This window comes from Nematolebias whitei, chromosome 22 (assembly GCF_014905685.2).
Source record: "Nematolebias whitei isolate Nwh7 chromosome 22, NemWhi1, whole genome shotgun sequence".
Taxonomy (NCBI): Eukaryota; Metazoa; Chordata; class Actinopteri; order Cyprinodontiformes; family Rivulidae; genus Nematolebias; species Nematolebias whitei.
The window spans coordinates 10,777,430-10,797,944 of record NC_056519.1 but is presented as its reverse complement, the minus strand read 5'-3'; the positions used below and the strand labels follow the sequence as shown (position 1 = coordinate 10,797,944).

General features: G+C 39.0%; 1 protein-coding gene across 3 annotated transcripts; it reads right to left on the bottom strand.

Annotated features, from left to right (window-relative positions):
• Positions 1-522: 522 nt before the first annotated feature.
• On the bottom strand, positions 523-20,190 carry waslb (WASP like actin nucleation promoting factor b). 3 transcript variants are annotated; one of them, XM_037695938.1, is made up of 12 exons: positions 19,803-20,190; positions 13,325-13,459; positions 12,089-12,175; positions 11,834-11,930; positions 9,611-9,634; positions 5,628-5,814; positions 4,377-4,419; positions 3,415-3,568; positions 3,143-3,160; positions 2,200-2,702; positions 2,023-2,131; positions 523-685 (listed from the first exon to the last, which is right to left on the bottom strand). In XM_037695938.1, the coding sequence occupies exons 1-12, from the start codon at positions 19,905-19,907 to the stop codon at positions 627-629; spliced, it is 1,521 nt and encodes a 506-aa protein (XP_037551866.1). In that variant the 5' UTR covers positions 19,908-20,190; the 3' UTR covers positions 523-626. The 3 variants fall into 3 exon arrangements, with proteins under 3 accessions (XP_037551866.1, XP_037551867.1, XP_037551868.1); XM_037695939.1 differs by lacking the exon at positions 3,143-3,160; XM_037695940.1 differs by lacking the exons at positions 3,143-3,160; positions 9,611-9,634; positions 11,834-11,930; ... (1 more) ...; positions 13,325-13,459; positions 19,803-20,190 and adding an exon at positions 7,438-7,747.
• Between the last annotated feature and the right edge of the window lie 325 nt (positions 20,191-20,515).

The window sequence follows — 20,515 nt, the reverse complement described above, 5'->3', positions numbered from 1 at the left end:
CCCAAACAGGAGCATCGTTTCGGTTTTATTTTTTTAATATGAGCACTAAACTAGGTTTATTTGAATATGTAAAAATAAACTACAGAGCAATAAACATATGAAAATAGCCTTTTTCCAACTCGCTCCGAACAACGATACAATTATTTAAAGATTTGTGGCAATTTGTCTTGCTGTCTTTAAAGCCCTCTCATCAATCACTAACAAAAACAAACAAAATTCTGCTTTAATAAGAGACATTTAAAATTGCACATTAATCTGGGATTGGGAACGAAAAAGAAAGGCTGGCAGATTATGTGACAAGAGACAGCAGTTAGAAAAAAAATGTCTTGACTCAGAATTTGCACAATTAGGAACACAGGAGAGCAAATATGTGAAGTGAAAGAAAAAAAAAGAGACATGTAGCCAACAAAGATAAAGAAAAAGATAAGCGACAGTTATCGAATGCATGAGGTATTGCACAGATTAATTAAAAAAAAAAAAAAAAACGAGCATAAAGGCAACAAAAATATACAACCAACTCAAAGAACATTTATATTTGTCAGTTTTGAAATCAAATATTTCTTTTCAGAAAAACGAGATCAATTTTTTGTGTCATAATCATCGGAGGGTTGGGGAAAGCAAAGTCACTAGTCCTCCCATTCATCTTCTTCCTCAGAGTCTTCCTCATCATCATCGTCATCATCATCTGAAGCGCAAAAAAAAAAAAATTACATAAAGAACTAACATCAATAAAAATATATAAAATGACTTTTGAAGTTTTGCCTGTAGACTTTTAGTGCTTTGCAATAACTGGACGCTAATCCAGATTTTCAGATGCGCTGCGTGTTTTTAAAGAAAGGTTGAGAAAAAGAACTTTTTTTTTTTTAAGCCACACATTTGTCATTAGAAAACGCAGCTTTATTTAGTTTCACTTGTATGCAGATGACTGTCAGGTTTATGTCCCCCTCAAAATAAAGGCCTCATTTTCCTCTGAACCACATCAGAAATGTCTCAAGGACTTAAAGACCAAAATGGCTCTAAACATCTTGGAATGAAAAGACCGAGTCCATTTGTTTTTGTTTAATATAAGAAAGTGTTTTGTTTGCTTTCATATGTTTTTTTTTTTATCACGTTTTGTGGCTGCTGTTGGTTTTATTGACTGTAAATGTACAGACTTTGGTCCTAGGGTTGTTAAAAGTGCTTTATAAATAAAACTAGTATGGCATTTTATAGGGATGCACGATATTATCGGCGTGGTATCGTATCGGCCGATATTAGCGATAAAGTTAAATATCGAACATCAGCCATTCCACCAAAATAACTCGCTGATATAAAAGGTTTCTGTTTTAAGTGAAATTTTAATTTAAGAAACTGTCAAGTGTATATTAATGCACTACTACTTACGCGCTTATCACATGTCACTTGTGAATTACAAATTTGCACGGTTCGAGTCTTGTCATCGTGTTAGAGTAAATGTTACGAATAAATTTGACATTAAACATAAGTTAAAGTGTTGCATCATTTTCAGCCCCTTTTTTGGCATCTGCATTTGGTAGCAGCCAAACTGACAAAGACCATGAAGAATAATGTAGTATTTTAATTCCACAGCAGAGAAAGAGATGTATTCTCTGCAAGTAGGTCTAGGGGGAAAATATCGATAATGGTGTCGGTTATCAGCCAAATAAGTTTTAACATATCAGCACATAGGATATCGGCCAAAAATACAATATTGTGCATCTCTAGTATTTTATGATTATTCAATGCAGTAGATAATTGTGAAGCATAAATAGCAGGGATTTTCTGGCCGAGCCTCTTAAAAACTTTTACTCATGTTATGTTCTAGTTTTCTGCTCGGTCTAATGAGGCTTTAGTTGCTGCGATCAGAACAATAAGTCACAAACGTTGGGAATTCAAACACAGAAGTGGACCCGACAGATGCAGAGCATTATATTTGTATTCATCGCCTCCTCCATCAGGTGTGGTGTACATAATATACATTTAGAATATGCGACTACAGGCGTAGTTTTAGAAATGTTGAATTACCTGAAGAGTGAATAACCCTGCTTCTGTCTTTCATTGCCTTCATCAGCGCCCCGACAATGCCTGATGTAGGGGCGGACGTGGCGGGTGCGGAGTCGATGTTGTCGTCGACCTGCAGAGAAGATGAGACGTGAGAAACGCAGACGTGCGGCCCGGTAGACGTCAGGCGTGTGCTCTTACAGATTTCAGCTGGATTCCTTGTCGGATTTGGTCCAGAAGTGCGTCCCTACCGCTGCTGGACACGGGCCTCTCCCTCTGCTCCACCTTCTTCAGCTGGGACCCCTCCCTGATCTGACTCAGCAGAGCCGACTTGTCTCCTCCGTTAGCCTCCGAGGAGAGAGGGGGTGGAGGTCCAGGGGGCGGAGGAGGTGGAGGAGGTGCACCATTACTAGCAGGAGCCAAAGGCGGAAGAGGTGGTGGAGGTGGGGCCACAGGGATGGAGACATGCGATGGCATGGGGGGAAGTGGGGGGCCGCCTCTGTTAGGCGGGGGAGGCGGTGGAGCAGACAAGCCCGGTCGAGATGGAGGTGGAGGTGGGGGTGGGGGTGCAGAGACGGGAGGTCTGGAGACAGGAGGCGGTGGTGGGGCGCCACGAATAACCCGAGATGGAGGAGGTGGAGGAGCTGAGATGTGATGCTGGGGTGGGGGAGGGGGGCCGCTTCTGGGTGGAGGTGGCGGAGGAGCTGAAGATAAAAAACAAAACAAAAACAGAAGAGAACCCGTTGGAAACGTGTCACGACTAAACTGATGAGTAACACGGCAGGCTGGAGGAAACTGGTTTCACTGGTTTCACTGCAAACATTCAGTTTTGGACTGGTGTCTAAATGAGAGACTGATGGAGGAGGAGCTCAGAACGCCGCTCAGCTCTGCACATCCTACCAGACATGCACTCATGGAGTTAGAAGCCAAACAGGATCAGCCTCGTTGCAACGCATTTGAATAAGGAGGGGGGAGAAGTAATGCAATTATTTCAAAAACCAAAAAAATGTATTTATTGGATATATCCGTCAGGTGACAACAGGGGGGGGGGGGGGGTACAGTTCAAGAATAACAAGAGTGGAGAAACAGCAAACATGAAAGTAGCAGCGAAGGCTTTCACAGCAAGTCATGCACAGAAACCTACCGCTCCACCTGGGCGGACCTGGGGATCAAACCACCACACGAGTTACTGCCTTTAACTGTCAGTCCACCCCATTGCATTTATTTAATCCTGATAAATCATGTTCACACATCACATTTAGTGTTGATTTTATGTCACGTTAAAGACTTCCTGAAGCTGCACCTTTTTAATTCAAACTACTCAATTTAGTGAAAGCAAACACTTTTCAGTGGCATCAATCAGAAGTAAAAAAAAAATATATATATATATATAATTTGAACAGCGCGACTGCTTACCTTGTCTCCGTACCTCGTTTTTGACGGCCTCCACGCCGCCATTCTTCTCAATGAAGTCATAAATAGCCTTAGAAGTCTCCCTGTCCTTCAGCTCGGCCTCAGAAATGCCAGCCAAGTCGAACAGATTCTTCAGCTCCGGGTCCAAGTTATTCAGCTACAGGAATAAAAAATAAAAAAAAGACGTTCCATCTGAAATGTCTTTATTACGTTTAATACAAAGTAGCACAAAAATACTTTGTCTAAAAGACTCAGCTGCTCAGGAACATTTAGCAACTCCTTCATATTCCCTAACTTGTTACTTAAAACAAAAAAAAGTGTGTGTATATATATATATATATATTTTTTTTTTTTAAGTTGTGCACAATTATCATTACAGCAACATAAAAAGCTGAATTAAAATTCAGTCCATCATCTTTAGATCTCAGAAACAGCTGACTTGACCAACTCTCCATATGAGAACATCTCAGTGCTCTGCTCCCACCATGTGGTGAACATTTTAATACCAGCGTCCGTCAGAAATTAAACTTGTGTTTCTCTCTACACCACTGACATCAAGTCCATATTTTACTGAAGTGAGATTAATAATGTTAGGACAGATTGCTGATCATGATGTTTTCCTTCTTCAAGACCTATTTGAATTCACAGCAACACGAGACTGAATCAAGTCAACAAACCGCAGCACTTTTGATTTGACCGAGTCCTTTTTAATATAAATTTTAAGTGGCAGAAAAAAAGCAGCAACACTCCTTTGTGCTAAAATCAGAACAATTTAACGTCACCAGTTAAAACGAAGCCGAGTCCAACACTGAATTAATTTAGAAATCAAAAACGATCTGTTCTTAATTTGCAGTCTGCCGTAATCTGCGCCAAAGAGCCGCCTGATAAATGGACACGCTTTAAGAAGGTCCAGACGTCGCACACTAACGCACCAACACACAAACGAATGTGTGAACACTACTTACATCAAAGCCTGTGTTTGGATTCCATCCCACGTGACTGACGTGCCTGTGAGAACAGCACAACAGAACAATATGAGGCACAAAAGAAAGGCAGAAAGACTCCAAGTGTAAAGAGCCGTTTACAGGATTAATGATATAATCCCATATAATCCAATAACCAACTATAATATGAATGCTGCCAATGACATGTCTCCATCTTTTAAATAAAAGCCTTGCACAATTGCTCAGACGATTAAATCCAATATTTCATATGAAAATGTGGCACAGACGTGGCAACAGAACGGGGAACACGAGAGAGATGTAGGAGACGCTCACCCAGAAAAACTACGTTTTATTTATATAAACCAAAAACACAGCAGATGGGGAAAAACTCAGGCACGATGCTGAAGGACTTGTACGAGACAAATAATATGCTCATCACAGGAAGTTCCTGTGTGTGTTACAGTAAAGTACGGCAGAGGGAGCGCCATAGTTTGGGAATGATCCCCACCACCACCACATTATCAGAGCTTTGGAAAATGCTTAAAAAAAGTAAACGTTTAACGCTCAGGTAAAATGGTTGAATTAAAGAGAAATAATGTGACCATTACAAGTGTCAGAACATGTGCATCTGGGTGGATGGGGCAAGAGTTGGAGGGTCTTTGAGTTATTTGGAGAAAAAACTAATAATTCCCAACAATGCCCATCCCAAACTGAAACTGGGACTCGGGTGTAGTTTTTAATGAGACACACCTCAAGCATACCTCTACAACACACACACACAGGTGTTTAAATGGAGCCCTTAATCTGATTGAGCCAACAAATAAATAAATATATTGAACTAGTGTTGAAAGTTGCTTCTAGAAATCAGCAGCTTTTAGCTGTAATTGTTGCAAAAGTGTCCTCTATGAAGTAAAATGTTTTTCTATTTTCTAGTCTCTGTTGTTGGTTTTAACAGGTAAAAAAAACAAAAACAAGATTAAAATCCACTAAGGGAATTCCAAATAGTCTCAGTTCAAAACACTAACATTATAAATCTACTGTTTACTGTTAATGTCATGGTGAAATTTAAATTAGTCTCTGACATCGTGAGACAAACTGGACAATAAATACTTCAAAAAGAAATTTGAGTTTAAAGGAAACGGTGCAGAACTGCAGATTGGAAATATAAATGTAGGAACTTAAAACATGAATGAAGTACTAATGATCCGTTTGTTCATCCATTCCTCAAGAGAAAATTCAACCAAATCATGGAAAAGTCAAAAGGTGACCCACTGGAAGTTGCTGGGTGTGCCGATGTCTGCCTTTGTCAGCTTCTTCTTCTTGTTGTTCCCTTTGTCCTTCTTGATCCTCCTGGGGAAGGAAGGGGCTGAGAAGTTGTTCATATGAGCGTTGTGAGAACGCTGAATGCCGCTGATCTCTGGGTTTTTGATGTCGATGGTAGCCATGTGCAACGAGGGTCCTGCAAAATGACAACATGGCACCGCTCAGGCAACAGAACCAAGTGCAGAGCACAAATGTATTCAAAAGAAGAGACGTTGCACATCTGGTGTCCTGTAAGCATTTACAGATTTGAATGCAGACTCATGTTTGTGGATGAAGCAAGCTGCTATTTAATAACTGCATTCAACGAACAAGAGACTATAAAAACTTACAACCAGTACCGGTAATATAAAATACAATCTTTGAAAACAAACTGCTCCAGTTTAAACATCTAGTCAGCGAAGTGCATTTCATTGGCAAACTAGCATTCTGGTACTCCAAAAATCAATTTAGGGGAAAAGACCAGATGCTTCAGGTAACTAACATATCCTAATTTAATGAGGTCATACAGGAAAGATGGTGTCAACCAAAAAATAAAAAAACAAACAAACAGCAGCAGCACGCTAAAATCAGCAGAGCATTTTGCTAACAGTAAAAACTCATTTCTTGAATGTTTTGGCCTGGACAAGACTTTCAAGGGCCGTTTATGCCTATTGGTGTCAGAAGAATTTGTAATGTGTGTGTGTGTGTGTGGGGGGGGTGGTCCTCCCCCAGAAAATTCTGAATAAATTAATACCACTTCCTGCATTCTGGTGTATTTAGAACAGGTTGAACATCTACGTTTACCTGCATAAGTAAACACTTGATTCAATAATTATTTTAGACATTAACAAAATAAAGTCCAGTTCTCTGGATGGATTTTAAAAAACATTGTTGAAATTCTTGATCACGCATCAGGATATTTTAGAAACGCCTCATTCAACTAGTCCATGTCTGCATCATCCTGTTTGTAAACTCACTCCGAGGCGAAGACATTAATGTTGCACGATTTATCACAAACAATGACTTTAGGGGTGCACTTGACTTATTAGTAACACAACATGCTGTTGTGATAAGCAATGGTGACAATGAACTGCATGTTTCAAAATAAAAACATTAACTTTACCCAATGAACATTTTGATAACCACAAGCAGTGGGGGGTTAGTGTTTTCTGATTTAGTGATAGACTCCTAACAGAAAAGGACCTGGCAGCAGCCTTCACAACACAAATGACACCGTGCCAAGCAACAGTGACACCAAAAAAAACATCAAGTCAGTTTGGTCAACCTGCATGTACAGTAATTATCAAAACTAATCATTTACAGGTTCCTTCCTTACTGCCACAGTTCATACACCATAACTTTCATTCCTCTTTCCTTCACAATCCACTTGGAATAACATCCATATTTTTCTCCTCTGTTCCTTCCCCATCACTGATTTGACCAGTTCTTCAGAAAACGTATGTTACTTTGGTTCTTTCTCCCCAACATGATATTTCTCCCAAAATCTCGTCGCGCACAATACAGACGCGCTAGCCAAGATGCTACGCGCTCCGTTTCTCCCACACACACCCGCCGGTCAACAGCTGACGTCACTAACGTAGCGGTAAGCTAACGTGCAACACAGAGGTGTCTAGTTTGCAGGTATGGATAACTTAAAATATACAGTCCAGCCCAGTCTTCAGTTTCAGCTAGATCTTTAAATGTATTCATCACAGCATGTGGTCAAGATGCTTCTCCTTGTAGTAAATTATACTACACAGCTCTAACCTGAAGCACGTACCTCTTAGACTCTCTCTACTCACACATTTGGGAGTTTGGCTGGATGAAGAAGCTGACCGAGGGCAAACGCCACCTCCAGTCAGGTAGGAGCTGATACTGATGTCAACAAGCATTTTACTGCTTAAGTTGCAAGTTTGATTTCTTGTGCCGATGGAGAGGCGAGAGGAGGCGTCAGAAAGAGGCGGGTACAGTTCATCCTGAGGAAGAACCACGCAGTGAAAAGAAGACAGACAGCCCGGACCCAAACCTCCACCTTCGTCTGAAATGAGTTCCTCCGAGGGGGCAGAAAGAAAGGTTGTACAGAACATCATTCTTCTTTTTCAAAGAGGAAAAATATCTGAAGTGCTTGAAGATTTTAAATGGAGAACACATCCAGAAAGGTCCTCGACGTTGATGGAAGTGAAAATCTACTCGTACAGCCAAGAGCGACCTCTAACGTTTCCAGGACAGAAAATGATTTTTAAACATGTGGAGCTGAGAAGGCAAGAGTTTCCATCGCAAAAATTTTAAAAAGCAGATATTTAACTCGACAGACGAGGAAGTTAAACCATCGTTTTCTTCCTGACGAGCATCTACGGTCGGCTTGCCACTCGCAAAAACACACAAATGTAACTAATCCCAGAAAATCATTCCAGACTCAGCGCTGGCCTTTACGTAACCAATAAAACCCATCCGACGCATAATCCCAAATTAATCTCTATGGTTTTCTAAAACAGATGAATCAGTGGTGCCAAAGAACGAGTGAGGAAGGCAGGAGAAGAGAGGGAGGAGAAAGACTGAGACAGATTAAACAATAAGAGTAGATGAGGACACGGATGAAGACGGGAGGACAGGAAAGGGTAGCAGGAGATGGAGAGAGAACAAAATGGAAAGAAATGGACGTGAGATGATGGGAAATTGAGAACTGGACAAATGGAAACAGAAGAGAGGAAGACAGAGAAGAAACAAAATTATAATAAAGCCTAATAAACCAAGCAAGGGGAGTCAAGCTAGGGATATTTATACAAGACAGCACAGGTACAAAAACACTCTGCTTAAAGACTAAAAGGTTAATAAATATTGACCCTGACTAGAAATAAAAACAAGGATTGCTTTAAAATCTTCTGTCACATTAAACACATGGAAATAAATCACAATGGACACGAGCAATAAATGGATAATGGTCAGCTGCATCAAGACATCAAAAGCTGAGCTTATTAAAACTAGACAAATTGCATTTCCTGCAAAAATGCACTGTGAATACTTATTGCAGAAGAACTTGCTGAAAAACAGCTGAAATTAACCAAAAACACATTCTGAAAAGTAGCTGAAATGGAAGAACAAGCCTAAATTAGCAAAAGAAAGCATAAAGAACATATTTGTTGAATTAGGTTTAAATAGGCAGAAATGAGCACAAAATTTTGGAAATAAGCTAAAAATTTTGAAATGAGCAAAAAATGTTGATTAGCTGAAAAGGCAGAAAGAAGCTTAAACTACCGAAGGAAGCATAAAAAACTGAAACGAGCTAAAAAAAATGTGGAATTAGCCAAAAAAAGCTAGCATCAAAACAGCTAAATAGTAGCTGAAAGAGCAGGAAAAAAGCAAAACAAGCTAAAATTAGCAGAAAGAAGTTAGGCTGAAAGTAGCAGAAATTACCACGAAAAACTTGAATTTATCTGAAAACAGATAAAATTAGCTTAAAAAAAAAAAATACATAAAAAAAGCTAGCTGAAGTAAGAACAAGCTTAAATTAGCAGAAGAAAGCAGAAAAAAACATGTTTGCCCAAATATGCTAAAGGAAGCAGAAGTTAGCATAAAAAAGTAGAAATTATCTGAAAAAAAAAAAAAGCTGAAAAGCAGTTTAAAAAAGCAGAAAGAAGCTTAAATTACCAGAAATAAATTAAGAGCACATTTTTAAGCTGAAAAAAAGTTTAAATGAGTGCAAAAAATGTGGAATTAGCCAAAAAAAAGTTGCAATTAGCATAAAACAGCTAAATAGCAGCAGAAATAAGTTAGAAGAAGCACAGAAATGTTGTAGTTAGCAGAAAGAATCTAAAAGGATCACAACACAACTGGAAAAAAAAAAAGAAAAAAGGCTGAAACTTTGCTGAAAGTATCTGAAAACAGTTGGGATTTTCACATTTTCTGACCCTGGTGTAGGACTTTTTCATTTATCAAAAAACAGAAGTACGTACCATTTGGAGGGTCACGCCTCTTCTCTGTGAACACACACAAATCATATTGTTACAATCCTGAGCTGGGCAGGTTGGAATGTTATTAAGAAACAAAAAGCGTCAAAGATAGGAGAGGTTAGTGTTGTGTTTTCAGTGCAGGAGTCAGCGGGATGTGTATGTTGTTATACAGGGAAAAAGTGATGAGCTAAGTGCCCTGTTAGTGAGTTAGGGAGGCGTCACGGCTTGTATCATCTCCAGACACACTAGAACACAGCAAGCATACTTTTATTCATTTACAAACATTCAGTGGCTGGAAGTTGAATGGAAGATAAGACTGGCACCGAGGGAAGAATTGAAAAATATAGTAACCAAGAGAAAGATACAAACCATGAAAAATCTCACTAATAAAAACATAAAAATGTTCTCAGCTTAGAGTAAATTGTGCATTTTAATATAAACACTCAGTTTGACAGCTTCAAGTCTAAATAAATATAAAAATCTGGGATGTTAATTAGTATGAGAACGAGATATTAAAGATGCTGGAGAAAAATGATGTAAAAGACTAGAAAATAACTAGATGAAATAAAATTAGGAACACTATTAGCATGTTATAAAGTTCAGTGTTTCCCCTACCATTATACATGTGGGGTGCCCCACCCCGTCAACTGAACTGAGCACCCCGCTTACCAAACCAAACTTACCTCCCATACCCCACACCTGGCACTGACATAGCACTAAGCTAGTGGCGTGAAACACAGGCTCTCTAGCTAAAAAGCTAAAGGCAGCGCTCATGTTGCCTCTTCTCTCAAGCTGAACACCTGCTCCCCCCCCTCCACCCCCTCTCATAAACTGTCTGTATAAACTGTGCACAACTCAAACGTGTCACGCTAAGCTAGCAGTGCGCAATACAGAGGCTCTAGCCTCTTCCCTCATGCTGAACGCCCACCCCCCACTCAAAAACTGTTGGTAAGCTGCACTCAGACATGTCTCCATCCCCCCCGTCAACAAAACTCATGGATTAGATGAGCACCCCGCCATGGCAAGTTAACTAGGGGAAACACTGAAGTTAGAATAGTTACATTATACAGCCTTGAATTATGGATTGTTCTTCATGCGTACAAAGAAAATTTCCAAACTTACAAGATGGAAAATTTTGTTTACTAACAGCTTGAGAAATCGCCACAAATTAATAAATAAATAAATAAAACGTATATGATTTACCTTGTTAAAAAGAGTTTGTATTGAAAATTCATATATTTTTCTGCCCAGGTCTTTAAAGGATATGTTAAAAAAAATGACATGTATAGAAAATATTTTGATATTATAATATAATAATTATAACTAGAAAGTTCCTGGAGAAATTTTACAGGGACTGCCATGCTGCTGCCAATTTAAAGTTTTGACTTGACAGGACTATGTGTTGGGAGTTTGCACTCAGCTACTAGGGCTGAACAATTAATTGCACTTGCAATAATAACCTCACCAAATTTCAGCTCTCTGTGTAAAAATGGCTGAGTTAAAGCCGTGGTGGCCATCTTGGATTTTTGATATAGCATTTGATAGGAAATGTTCTCAGCAATCACCACACCAAATTTCAGCTCAATATTACTAAAATTGGCAGCTTTAGAATATTTTTCCTTTGTAAATCAGGCAGCCATCTTGGATTTTTGATTTGCAGTCTATTAGGGATCATTCTCAACTACCAATAACCAGATTTCAGCTAAACAGCACTAAAAATGGTAGCGTTATCTTATTTTTTTTTCTTTTCCAACATTGAATTTCTGTTTTCTTTAGGGGCCTCTACATCCTAAGTCATGTAACCTCACAGCATTAGTGTGAGAAGTGTTCTGTCAGGCATTTTGTATGGAAAAAGTGGCGTCTTTGTAAGCAAATTACATCGCCATGGTAACTCGAAATGCCAATAAAAGTAGCACACATCATGGTGCCATGCCGGTTGTTTTGATATAGCATTTATTGGGGTGCATGTTGCCCTTTGGGCTACATTAAAGTTGACTGAAGAGTAAGATATACCGGTAAATAAAGTTAAGAAACCCTAGTCATGTGGATAATAATAGGTGTCTGCCTTATACTAGGCAATCCCCAATAATATTTGATATTTTGAAAGAGGATCTCCTTTAGACATTTTCAAGCCAAACACATTCTTGTCATTTTTATCTCTTATGTTTAATGTAAAAAATTACATCGGCGGATGGATTTGCAGGTAAATAAGCAAACATTTGTTACCGGTTTTCCTTTGTTTTCTCCCCAGCAGCTCAGACAGGCTGCTCTGAAAACGCTTGCTCTCCTCCTCACTGGCAAAGTTCAGACCCACTTGGGACGACTGGCAACAAACGTTCACAAAATACATTATTAATGCGACACAAATACATGACTGAATGTAAAATGACTGAACTTCAGAGGCGTTAAATATTGTTTTTTTGAAGCCAGACCAATAAAAAGGTGGTGAAAAAATGCAAAAATCTGCGGAGACCAACTCACATCTCCAGCAAATGTGATGAAGTAAGGTCTGGGGAGGTTTATGGAGAAGTTGTTGTACAGCTCCTGTTCGAACATAATCTTACCGTCCTGTGGAAATGAGAAAGACGACAGGAATTAAGTCAGACATTTTACCGTTATCAAACAGAAACATACTTATAACGAATGCATTTTGTTTACAACCCCATGTCGAAAAAAGTTGGAACATCGTGTTAAGATGTAAATGAAAACAGAATGCAGTGATTTGGAAATATTAAAACCCACATTTCATTTACAATGGAACAGAAAATATATGAAATGTTTAAACTAAGAAACTGAACCATATTTAGAAAAATATATAAATTTTTAGTTTGACGGCAGCAACTATTCTTTAAAAAAGTTCAAACAGCTTCTGGTTTCCCTCGGACAGATTCTCTTTTATTAACCAACATCTGTAAACATCCAGGAACTGAGGAGGCCAGCTGCTGATGGGTTTGGAGAAGACCGTTGTCCAAATCTCGTCTGATAGAGAACTCTAGCTGTTTAACAGACCTGGTTGATCTTTGTTGTTTGTTTGTTTTTTTTGTTTTATGATGTAATAAATGGTTAAGGCCTGAAATGTAGGAAGGTTTAGCACCTAAACTCTATGAAGTCATGCTGTTGTAATGGATGCAGTAAGTTGTTTAGCATCATGTTGCTGAAATATTCAAGACCTTCCTTGAAAACAATGTCCAGATGGGAGTCTATGTTTTAGGACCAGTATATAATTTTCTGCATTAATGCACCCCCATACCATAAGAGAGGCAGGCTTTTTAACAGTGTGCACTGATAAAAGGCTGGATTGTCCCTCTCTTTAGTGCGGACGGCATCAAATTTCAATACTCTTGGTACTCCGTCCTAGCCGTTTCTTTTTCACATCAGTTAATTTTACAACTTTTTGTTGTCCCCGTTTCCTATTTTTTGGTGACATAAAATTCAAAACCATTTCCCCCTCTAAAAATTATGTACCGGTAACTGCATCGTTTTTCCTCTTTCACATTTTACACAAATTCCAACTTGTTTTGAATTGGAGTTGTAAATTCCACCTAAACAATGGCTCTCTTTTAACACGAAAACTATCTTAGTTATGAAAACAACACTTTAGAAGCTCTTTATGAATGATAAGAGCTGTAAATCCCTTAATCCTAGTGGGTTGTCGAGGTCTTTAGGTCATGAACCACTTATGAATGACTCAGATGGACACATGAGCTCTGCACCTACCTTGATGTCCAAGACTCTGATGAAGTACGACCGCTGAGGGTTGTCTTTGACCATGCAGACCACCCCGCAGCATTTTTTGCTCCAGCTGCCATTTCTGTCTGCTGTGAACACCTGAGCCACTGCGGAGGACAAAGCCTGAAAATAACAGAAGGAAAAAACTGAAAAGCAGAAAATGTACACACTTTATAGGCAGCACGTTTAAACTGTAAACTGAACTCCAAGTAAAGACAGTCGCCTATCTGTTTATCAAGATTTGAAACTAGTAAAAGGAAGCTACAAATGTATTAGGAAATAATTACTGAAACAACAAATTAGTGAGAAATAGTGTCATCAAGGTTTGTAGACTTCAGTAGAAACACACCTTTTGGCAAACACTTTGCTAGACAGTGCAGGTTAAAGTGTTTTATTTTAGCTTTGTCAGACCCAGAATCCACACCCATCGTAACAAATTAACAAATACCTGTAATAAAAAAAAGTGGATACCTTTTCCTTTTTACCACCAGTAATAAAGTACTCAAAGCCACGGTGGCACAGTTTGCTCTGTAGTGGCTAACATGTTTGTAGTGTTTGTACAAAAGCTTGTCGACGCAGAAAAAGAACGATTCAGTCATTAATTGTTCGTGACCCGAGTCTTGAAGACTAAAATGTGCTAATCCGTTTGTCATTTAATTAGCTTTAGTCTGCGTTAGCTTGACTCTTAAGAATAAAGTCAAAAACACAAAAGGAGTATCAAATTGAAGAACCAAAACACAACACACTACTTGAAACAACACAAGCTAATAGTGCATCTATATATTCCTACCATAAATACAACGGCTAAAAAATAAAACCTTGCATCTTGTAGAGACACGCTGCTCGTTCCCTCTCTATCCATCCTTCGGTTCAAACGGTCTTATAATGCCATCCAGTGGTCAAAAAGGTACTACATACAAAACAAATTAACCATCATTTCTTCTTAAATTTGACAATTACTAATTATTGTCAAATTTCAAACAATATTATCGTTTATCACAATAATTTCTGAGACAATTAATCGCCTTGCAAAAATGTGTTATTGTGACAGGCCTACATGAATATATACACAAAACAAACTAAGACGGATTAAGATTAACTGTGTAGATCAAGCCCTTCAAATAGTTCAACTTCTTCCAAAACTCCAGCAACATCCTCACCGACTCAAAGCACCGTTAAATTACAACTTTATTTTAGCTTGTTTAACAGGAGTTGCCGTCAGTATCCTAAAGCAAACAAAGATCATTTGAGGAGACTAAAATCTCACAGGATTAGAGCAGTCAAAAGCCCGTCCCACGTGTGTAACACTTCCCTCATATGGTAAACATGAGCACATCACTTAATGCACATCCTAATGTCCAAGAGAAAAAGAAGCAGCCCGTCTATCTTATTACAGAACCTGTGTGTTCTTGATGAAGCTGCAGGATAAAAAGACATAAAACAAAAAGTCTGGTTGATGAGCCTACACTGTTATTACACACTTGTAGCACCTGCAAGACAAGAGCATAAGGCCAGATTAACCTCCCGCAGGTTTTACATTATGCTGCAGGGTGTTCTCGCACAAAGGGGTCCAGTTTCACAGCCACTCTGATGCACATGAAAGCAAAGAGCAGACAAGGGGAAACGTTGGATGCTGAATTTGGCACGTTTTTAACTCAAGTTCCAGGAATGACTGTGCATAGTTCACACACGTTGAATATAAAAAGAGGCAAAGTTGCTGTATTATATGACCAGTTTGTTCAAAGCTCAACCTGTGTCTTGCACTTCATTCACAGGAAACTAAAGTTTATAAGGAATCCATTAGATTAAAATATGTGAAGATCAGAGCCTAAGAAAGAAAAAAAACATATAAAAAATTACGGTAATCGATTACGCACTCTTAGTAAAATGAGCTACATGAGCCAAGAGCTTTAAAATCCACTAAAACACTGAGTGACGCGGCAAAAACCAAAAAAACCCTTTATTTAACCAGGCATAAACACTGAGAACAAATTCCTATTTACAGTACTGGACTGGCAAACATACTGTTAAATTATACACAGCATGTACCACAATAGTTTCATCTAAAAACAGTAAAAAAAATTAAGGAAATGTGAACTCAGAGTGGCAATTTAGCTCTGGATGAACGAGGTACTTTTATTCAAATCGATAAGTATTTTTTACCAAACCCAGGTGAGTGCAGTAATGCTCTCACCTGGGTTTGGATCAGAAACGAACGAAATGATGAGAATTCTGTTTTGTGATGTACTTTTGTTGCAGCCGGACTCTAGGGCCCTTCGGTTCCAGACCAAGGCTGTGACATCATCAAAGCTCAACCAAAACTACGAACAAATGACCTCTTTCCACAACTGTGAAGATGTGACGCAAAACAATTTCCACTCTACAAATAAGTTTAGAGCACAATTTGTCTAAGGTGACACAAAGTCATGCACAAAATAGATAAAAAGCAAAAAAAGCACCCTTTTTGTTACAAAGGGGAAAATTGTTTGAAACTAAATGCACAAGTTAAATAAACTCATCAAAACTATGCGTGATAATCAGAAATCAGTAATGTATATATGTTTTTACTATTTCAAGATAAGATTGACAATTATATGGAGAAAAAAAATCTATGGTCAGAAATAGGAAATCTATTCACATTAGGGATGTTCTGAACCAATATTTGCACACCTCAACTACTGAGATACTCAAGAAGGTAAAAGGTTGTTTTTAACGATTAGCAAAAAAAAAAAAAAAAAAAAAAAGAAAAAAAAGATTATTTAAAAGAAAAAAAAAAAAAAAAAAAAAAAAAAACAGCGTAAAGAGATTATGTACAGGAAGTGAGGGAAATGTAGAGAAAAATGTAAGAAACCAGTAAATCAGAATTGTTAGGAGAAAAAAAAGAGTGCAAAAACTATTAAAAAAACAAAAAACTGACAAAATGTAAAAAGCAAAAGACACAGATGGAATAAATTTGAAAGAAGAAAAAAAAAAAAAGAGTAATAAGAGGAACAGTTTTCCTTTTCTCCAGAAAAGAATAAATAAAATTCACCAGAGGAGGCTGACCACAGGACTTCCTGTAGGACAGGACTGCTGATCAGGCAGTCAGGACACACACACACACGCACACACACACACACACACACACACACACACACTGAACTGGACCCATTCCACCTTCAGCCGTGAGACAGGGTTTCTGATGGTGGAGACGGCACAAGGAATACTAAGGAGTAAAACCAATCAGTAAGTGTATTGTGTTAGGAAGTCTGGTTTGAGATCATTATTTAAAAACAAAAAAAAAAATGCAGAAGGAAATACTTGGCATATTTAGTAATGTACACAAAAGTTATAATACGTTTTAAGCAACAACGGTTTAAACCATTAGATTTGAGGGAAACTGCTGTCCTGGATGATTTGATTAGAGAATTCATCCCGGAGGAACATTGGAAACAACAGCTGCCAAAATCAGTCTCAAGAAGCACACACGCTGCTTTCCACGAACTACGAGCGACCTGTTTTGTTGTCACACTTTCAGTAAATCTGCCCATTTTAAAACAAGAACGCTGCAAACACTTTAAAGATGACTTTAGGGTTCTTACATTTTCTGCCTCATAAGCAAGTTAAACATGTGGCCAGCCAACACGTCGCTCACTGCTGGGAATTCAGTTAGATTTGTTAGAGTCAGTCACTTCCAGCCTCCCACTCCACCCTCTTCATCAGTCAATCTCTCACACAAATGCAAAGGAAGAGCGGGACAAGCGGTGCTGACTCTTCGTCACATGCCGCAACAGCAAAACTTAGGATGCCAGAGAAGCGCAGTCAGAAAATTCTAAACATAGTTGCGGGACACACCTTGAAAACCTGTGCGTTCACGTAAAGGAGGAGGAGGTGAGGGCGGGGCGTACCAACAGGTGACCTAATGCAAGCATGGAGTGTCATGAGACAGGAAACGGCCTTTTTATTTTTTTACAAAAAAAGCAAACACGTGCGCACAAACGCCTCAAGCAACAGGAGCATGGTTGGACCGCTGCACGTTAAATCAGGAAGAAAGAAACAGTCCCTCAAACACCTTCACAGTTCAGTTCCAGGAAACAATGACAACTATGTGGAAGTAACCAGAGGACAGGAAGACTTAATACAAAACAGCAACAGATGTTTATTTCGTCTCTTTTATGTTGGCACAAAACCTCCCAAACTCAACAATAAAAACCTACTTCTATAAGAAGCGATAACGTTGACTTGTCAATACGATACTGTAACTTTAAAAACAGATCTTATCCGTCTAGGAAACAGGTAACAGGTAACAGGTGAGGGTGCACCGTTCCTTCCAGCTGTTATGTTGCAAGATGCAGAAACCTCTGACCTGCGTCATTCTTCTTTCTGCATTGTCTGACGGTAAAACCCTAAAATTCTGACATTGCTTCATATTTGGCTTAGAGCAAAAGGACCCGACTTTAAAGTAAAAAAAAAACCTGCCTTTTCATGTAGTGACAATGAACATTTAGCAAACTGCCTAAAGAGAACACTGCAGAGGAAACTGTGTCAAGGCTCTTATCGTATCACAATCACATTAGGTCTATAAAGAGATTTACTCATTTTAATTCACTAAACAGTTTAAAATAAAATATTGTCAATTGGCCATGTCTGTACATAATCCGTTGCAAAGTAGAAAAACAAACAATCAGCGTACTGTAGCCTATCCTTTACATTTTTAAGTATGAATGCTCTTCAATGACTTATTTTTAGTGAACACATTCTAAGGGTTGTAAAATTAAAATGACAAAAAATGAGCAGTCAACCTCTACTTTAAACTACTTTGTTTTTAACCAAATGTCAGGTTTAATTTAATAGGATTCCTTTATGAGGTGGAACGTTCAAACATTAACTAAATGTATGATAAGCCACAGCACAAATTTAAGGCTGATAAGCAAACAGACACTGATCTGATGTCCCAGAGTAGAGATGCATCTCAAAAAAATTAGAATATCATTAAAAAGCTCTTTTTGTGGTTTGTTTTCATTTCAGAAAGTGAAACTCTTATTATATAGCTTCATTATACATAGAGGGAAATATTTCAAGCCTTTATTTCTTGTAACTTTGATGATTATGAATTTCAGATAATGAAAAACCAAAACACAGCGTCTCAGAAAATTTGAATATTCCATCTTTTGGTACCTTTGGCAGTGTGGGCTGATGTTGAGTCCTGCTGGAAATTGAAATCATCTCCATAAAGCTGGTCAGCAGAAGGAAGCATGAAGTCTCTAAAATATCCTGGAAGACGCTGTGTTGACTGTGGACTTCAGAAAACACAGTGGACCAACACCAGTAGATGACAGTACCCCAAATCCTCAGACTGTGGAAACTTCACTCTGGACTTGAAGCAACGTGGATCCCGGGCCTCTCTACTCTTCCTCCAGACTCTGGGACCTTGATTTCCAAACGATGCGCAGATGTTTCACCTGAAAAGTGTGACCGCGGAGCAACAGTCCAGTTCTTTATGTCCTCAGCCCAGGTAAGACACTTCTGACGTTGTCGCTGGTTCAGGAGGGGCTTGACTTGAGGAATGTGACATTTGTAGCTCATGTCCAAGAGTTACTTAGCTAATTAGGGTGTGACACCGAGTTTACATTGAACCTCGTCATAGTATTCTCACTTTCAGAGGCACCGAGTTTTGGTTTTTCCATTATCTGTAAGCCATAATCATCAAAACTACAAGAAATAGAAAGGTGTGAAATACCTGCACCTGCATTTAACAAGTCTGGGTCTGTGATTCAACATCTAGGTATAAAATCTAGCAGGGGTTTGCTTTATTACCCCAAACTGTTCTATATTTTAAGCAAAATCAGAATTGCATCTAAAAGTGTGCATCAACATTAAAAACCAACAGAAGGTGGATGCAAATTAGGATGACTTGGCCATAAATGAATCCGATGAGGAAATCAGTGGTGAGAAATCCTGAATTATGCAAAGATTGATATGACAGAAAGGGGAAAGGCTTTTACAGAGCTGAAACAGTAGGGAGCAGACTGAACATGCCACATTAATTGGAATATTTGCGGCTCGTTAAGACAAAGTGTCCAAGACAAGGACGAAAATAATCTGATGAATGCTGAATGTCTCAGTTATGTCCGATTTAAACCAATCTGATCTTAATGAGTCGTGATCTCGAAGTCACACAGGAACAGAAGGCGACTCCCCATCGCTTTGTCAGATTTTGTAGCTGGCAAAAAGCCTTGAGCAAGTCTCTGCTGCTCCAAGCTCTTCGGCACATTCTTCTGGGTGAACACACTTCCCGAAAACAACCAAGGTTCATCCACGTTATTATGTAATGCCAGTGCAAAATAACTCCTTTGAACAGCTCCAACGTTATTAACGCTAATTTCTGTCAGTCGGTTAGCTAGCTTGCTAGCTAGCTTAGCTAGCTAGTGACAGCTTTTTAACGACAAGCTAACACAGCAGTTAAATGAGGGGGAAAGTAACTTACGATGCATTTCCTGCCAAGGTAGTTGAAAATGCAGTCATTTTCCTCTCGTGTCAGAAGCAGGGAGCCGACATTTGCTTGCCGCCGTGGCGGCGGATGTCCACTCATTATTAGGGATCAATTTATGGAGTCTGCAGCTACTAAACTCGTTGTACGAGATCCGATGATACATAAACAATCCCTGGGTCATCCGTGGCCTTTCTCCGACCTCTCACGCCGGTTTGTCCCGCGTCTCTCCACGCTATTTGGTTTCCGGAAAATGTATGCTGCTCAGGAATGTGGTTCTGACTTCCCTTAGCGTCTCAAAATAAGCCGAAAAGTGGAGCGCGACAGACGGAACACGCTAAAAGTTTACTTGGAAGCGCTGGCGTTATAGAGCCCGGAGCCAGTTACATCCAACATGGCAGAGGCCGGACGATTCCATCTTTTGGGAATTTGGAGGGGTTACCTATCCAAACTTTGTTTTATGTAGTTGAAAAACTAAATCATTTTGATAATCAAACGATGCAAAGCGTGTACATAAATTATTACCTTCAAACATGATTTCCTATAAAACTCCAGTTGTGTATTTTTTCTGGAAAGATATCAGAAGACTGGGAACGCTCACCCCATAAAATGGTTTATTCCGTCCGCCTGTGGGTTTTATGACAGGAATGTGTGCGGGCACAGATCGGGACGGGATATTAAGGAATAACACGCAGATATGCGATTAAACT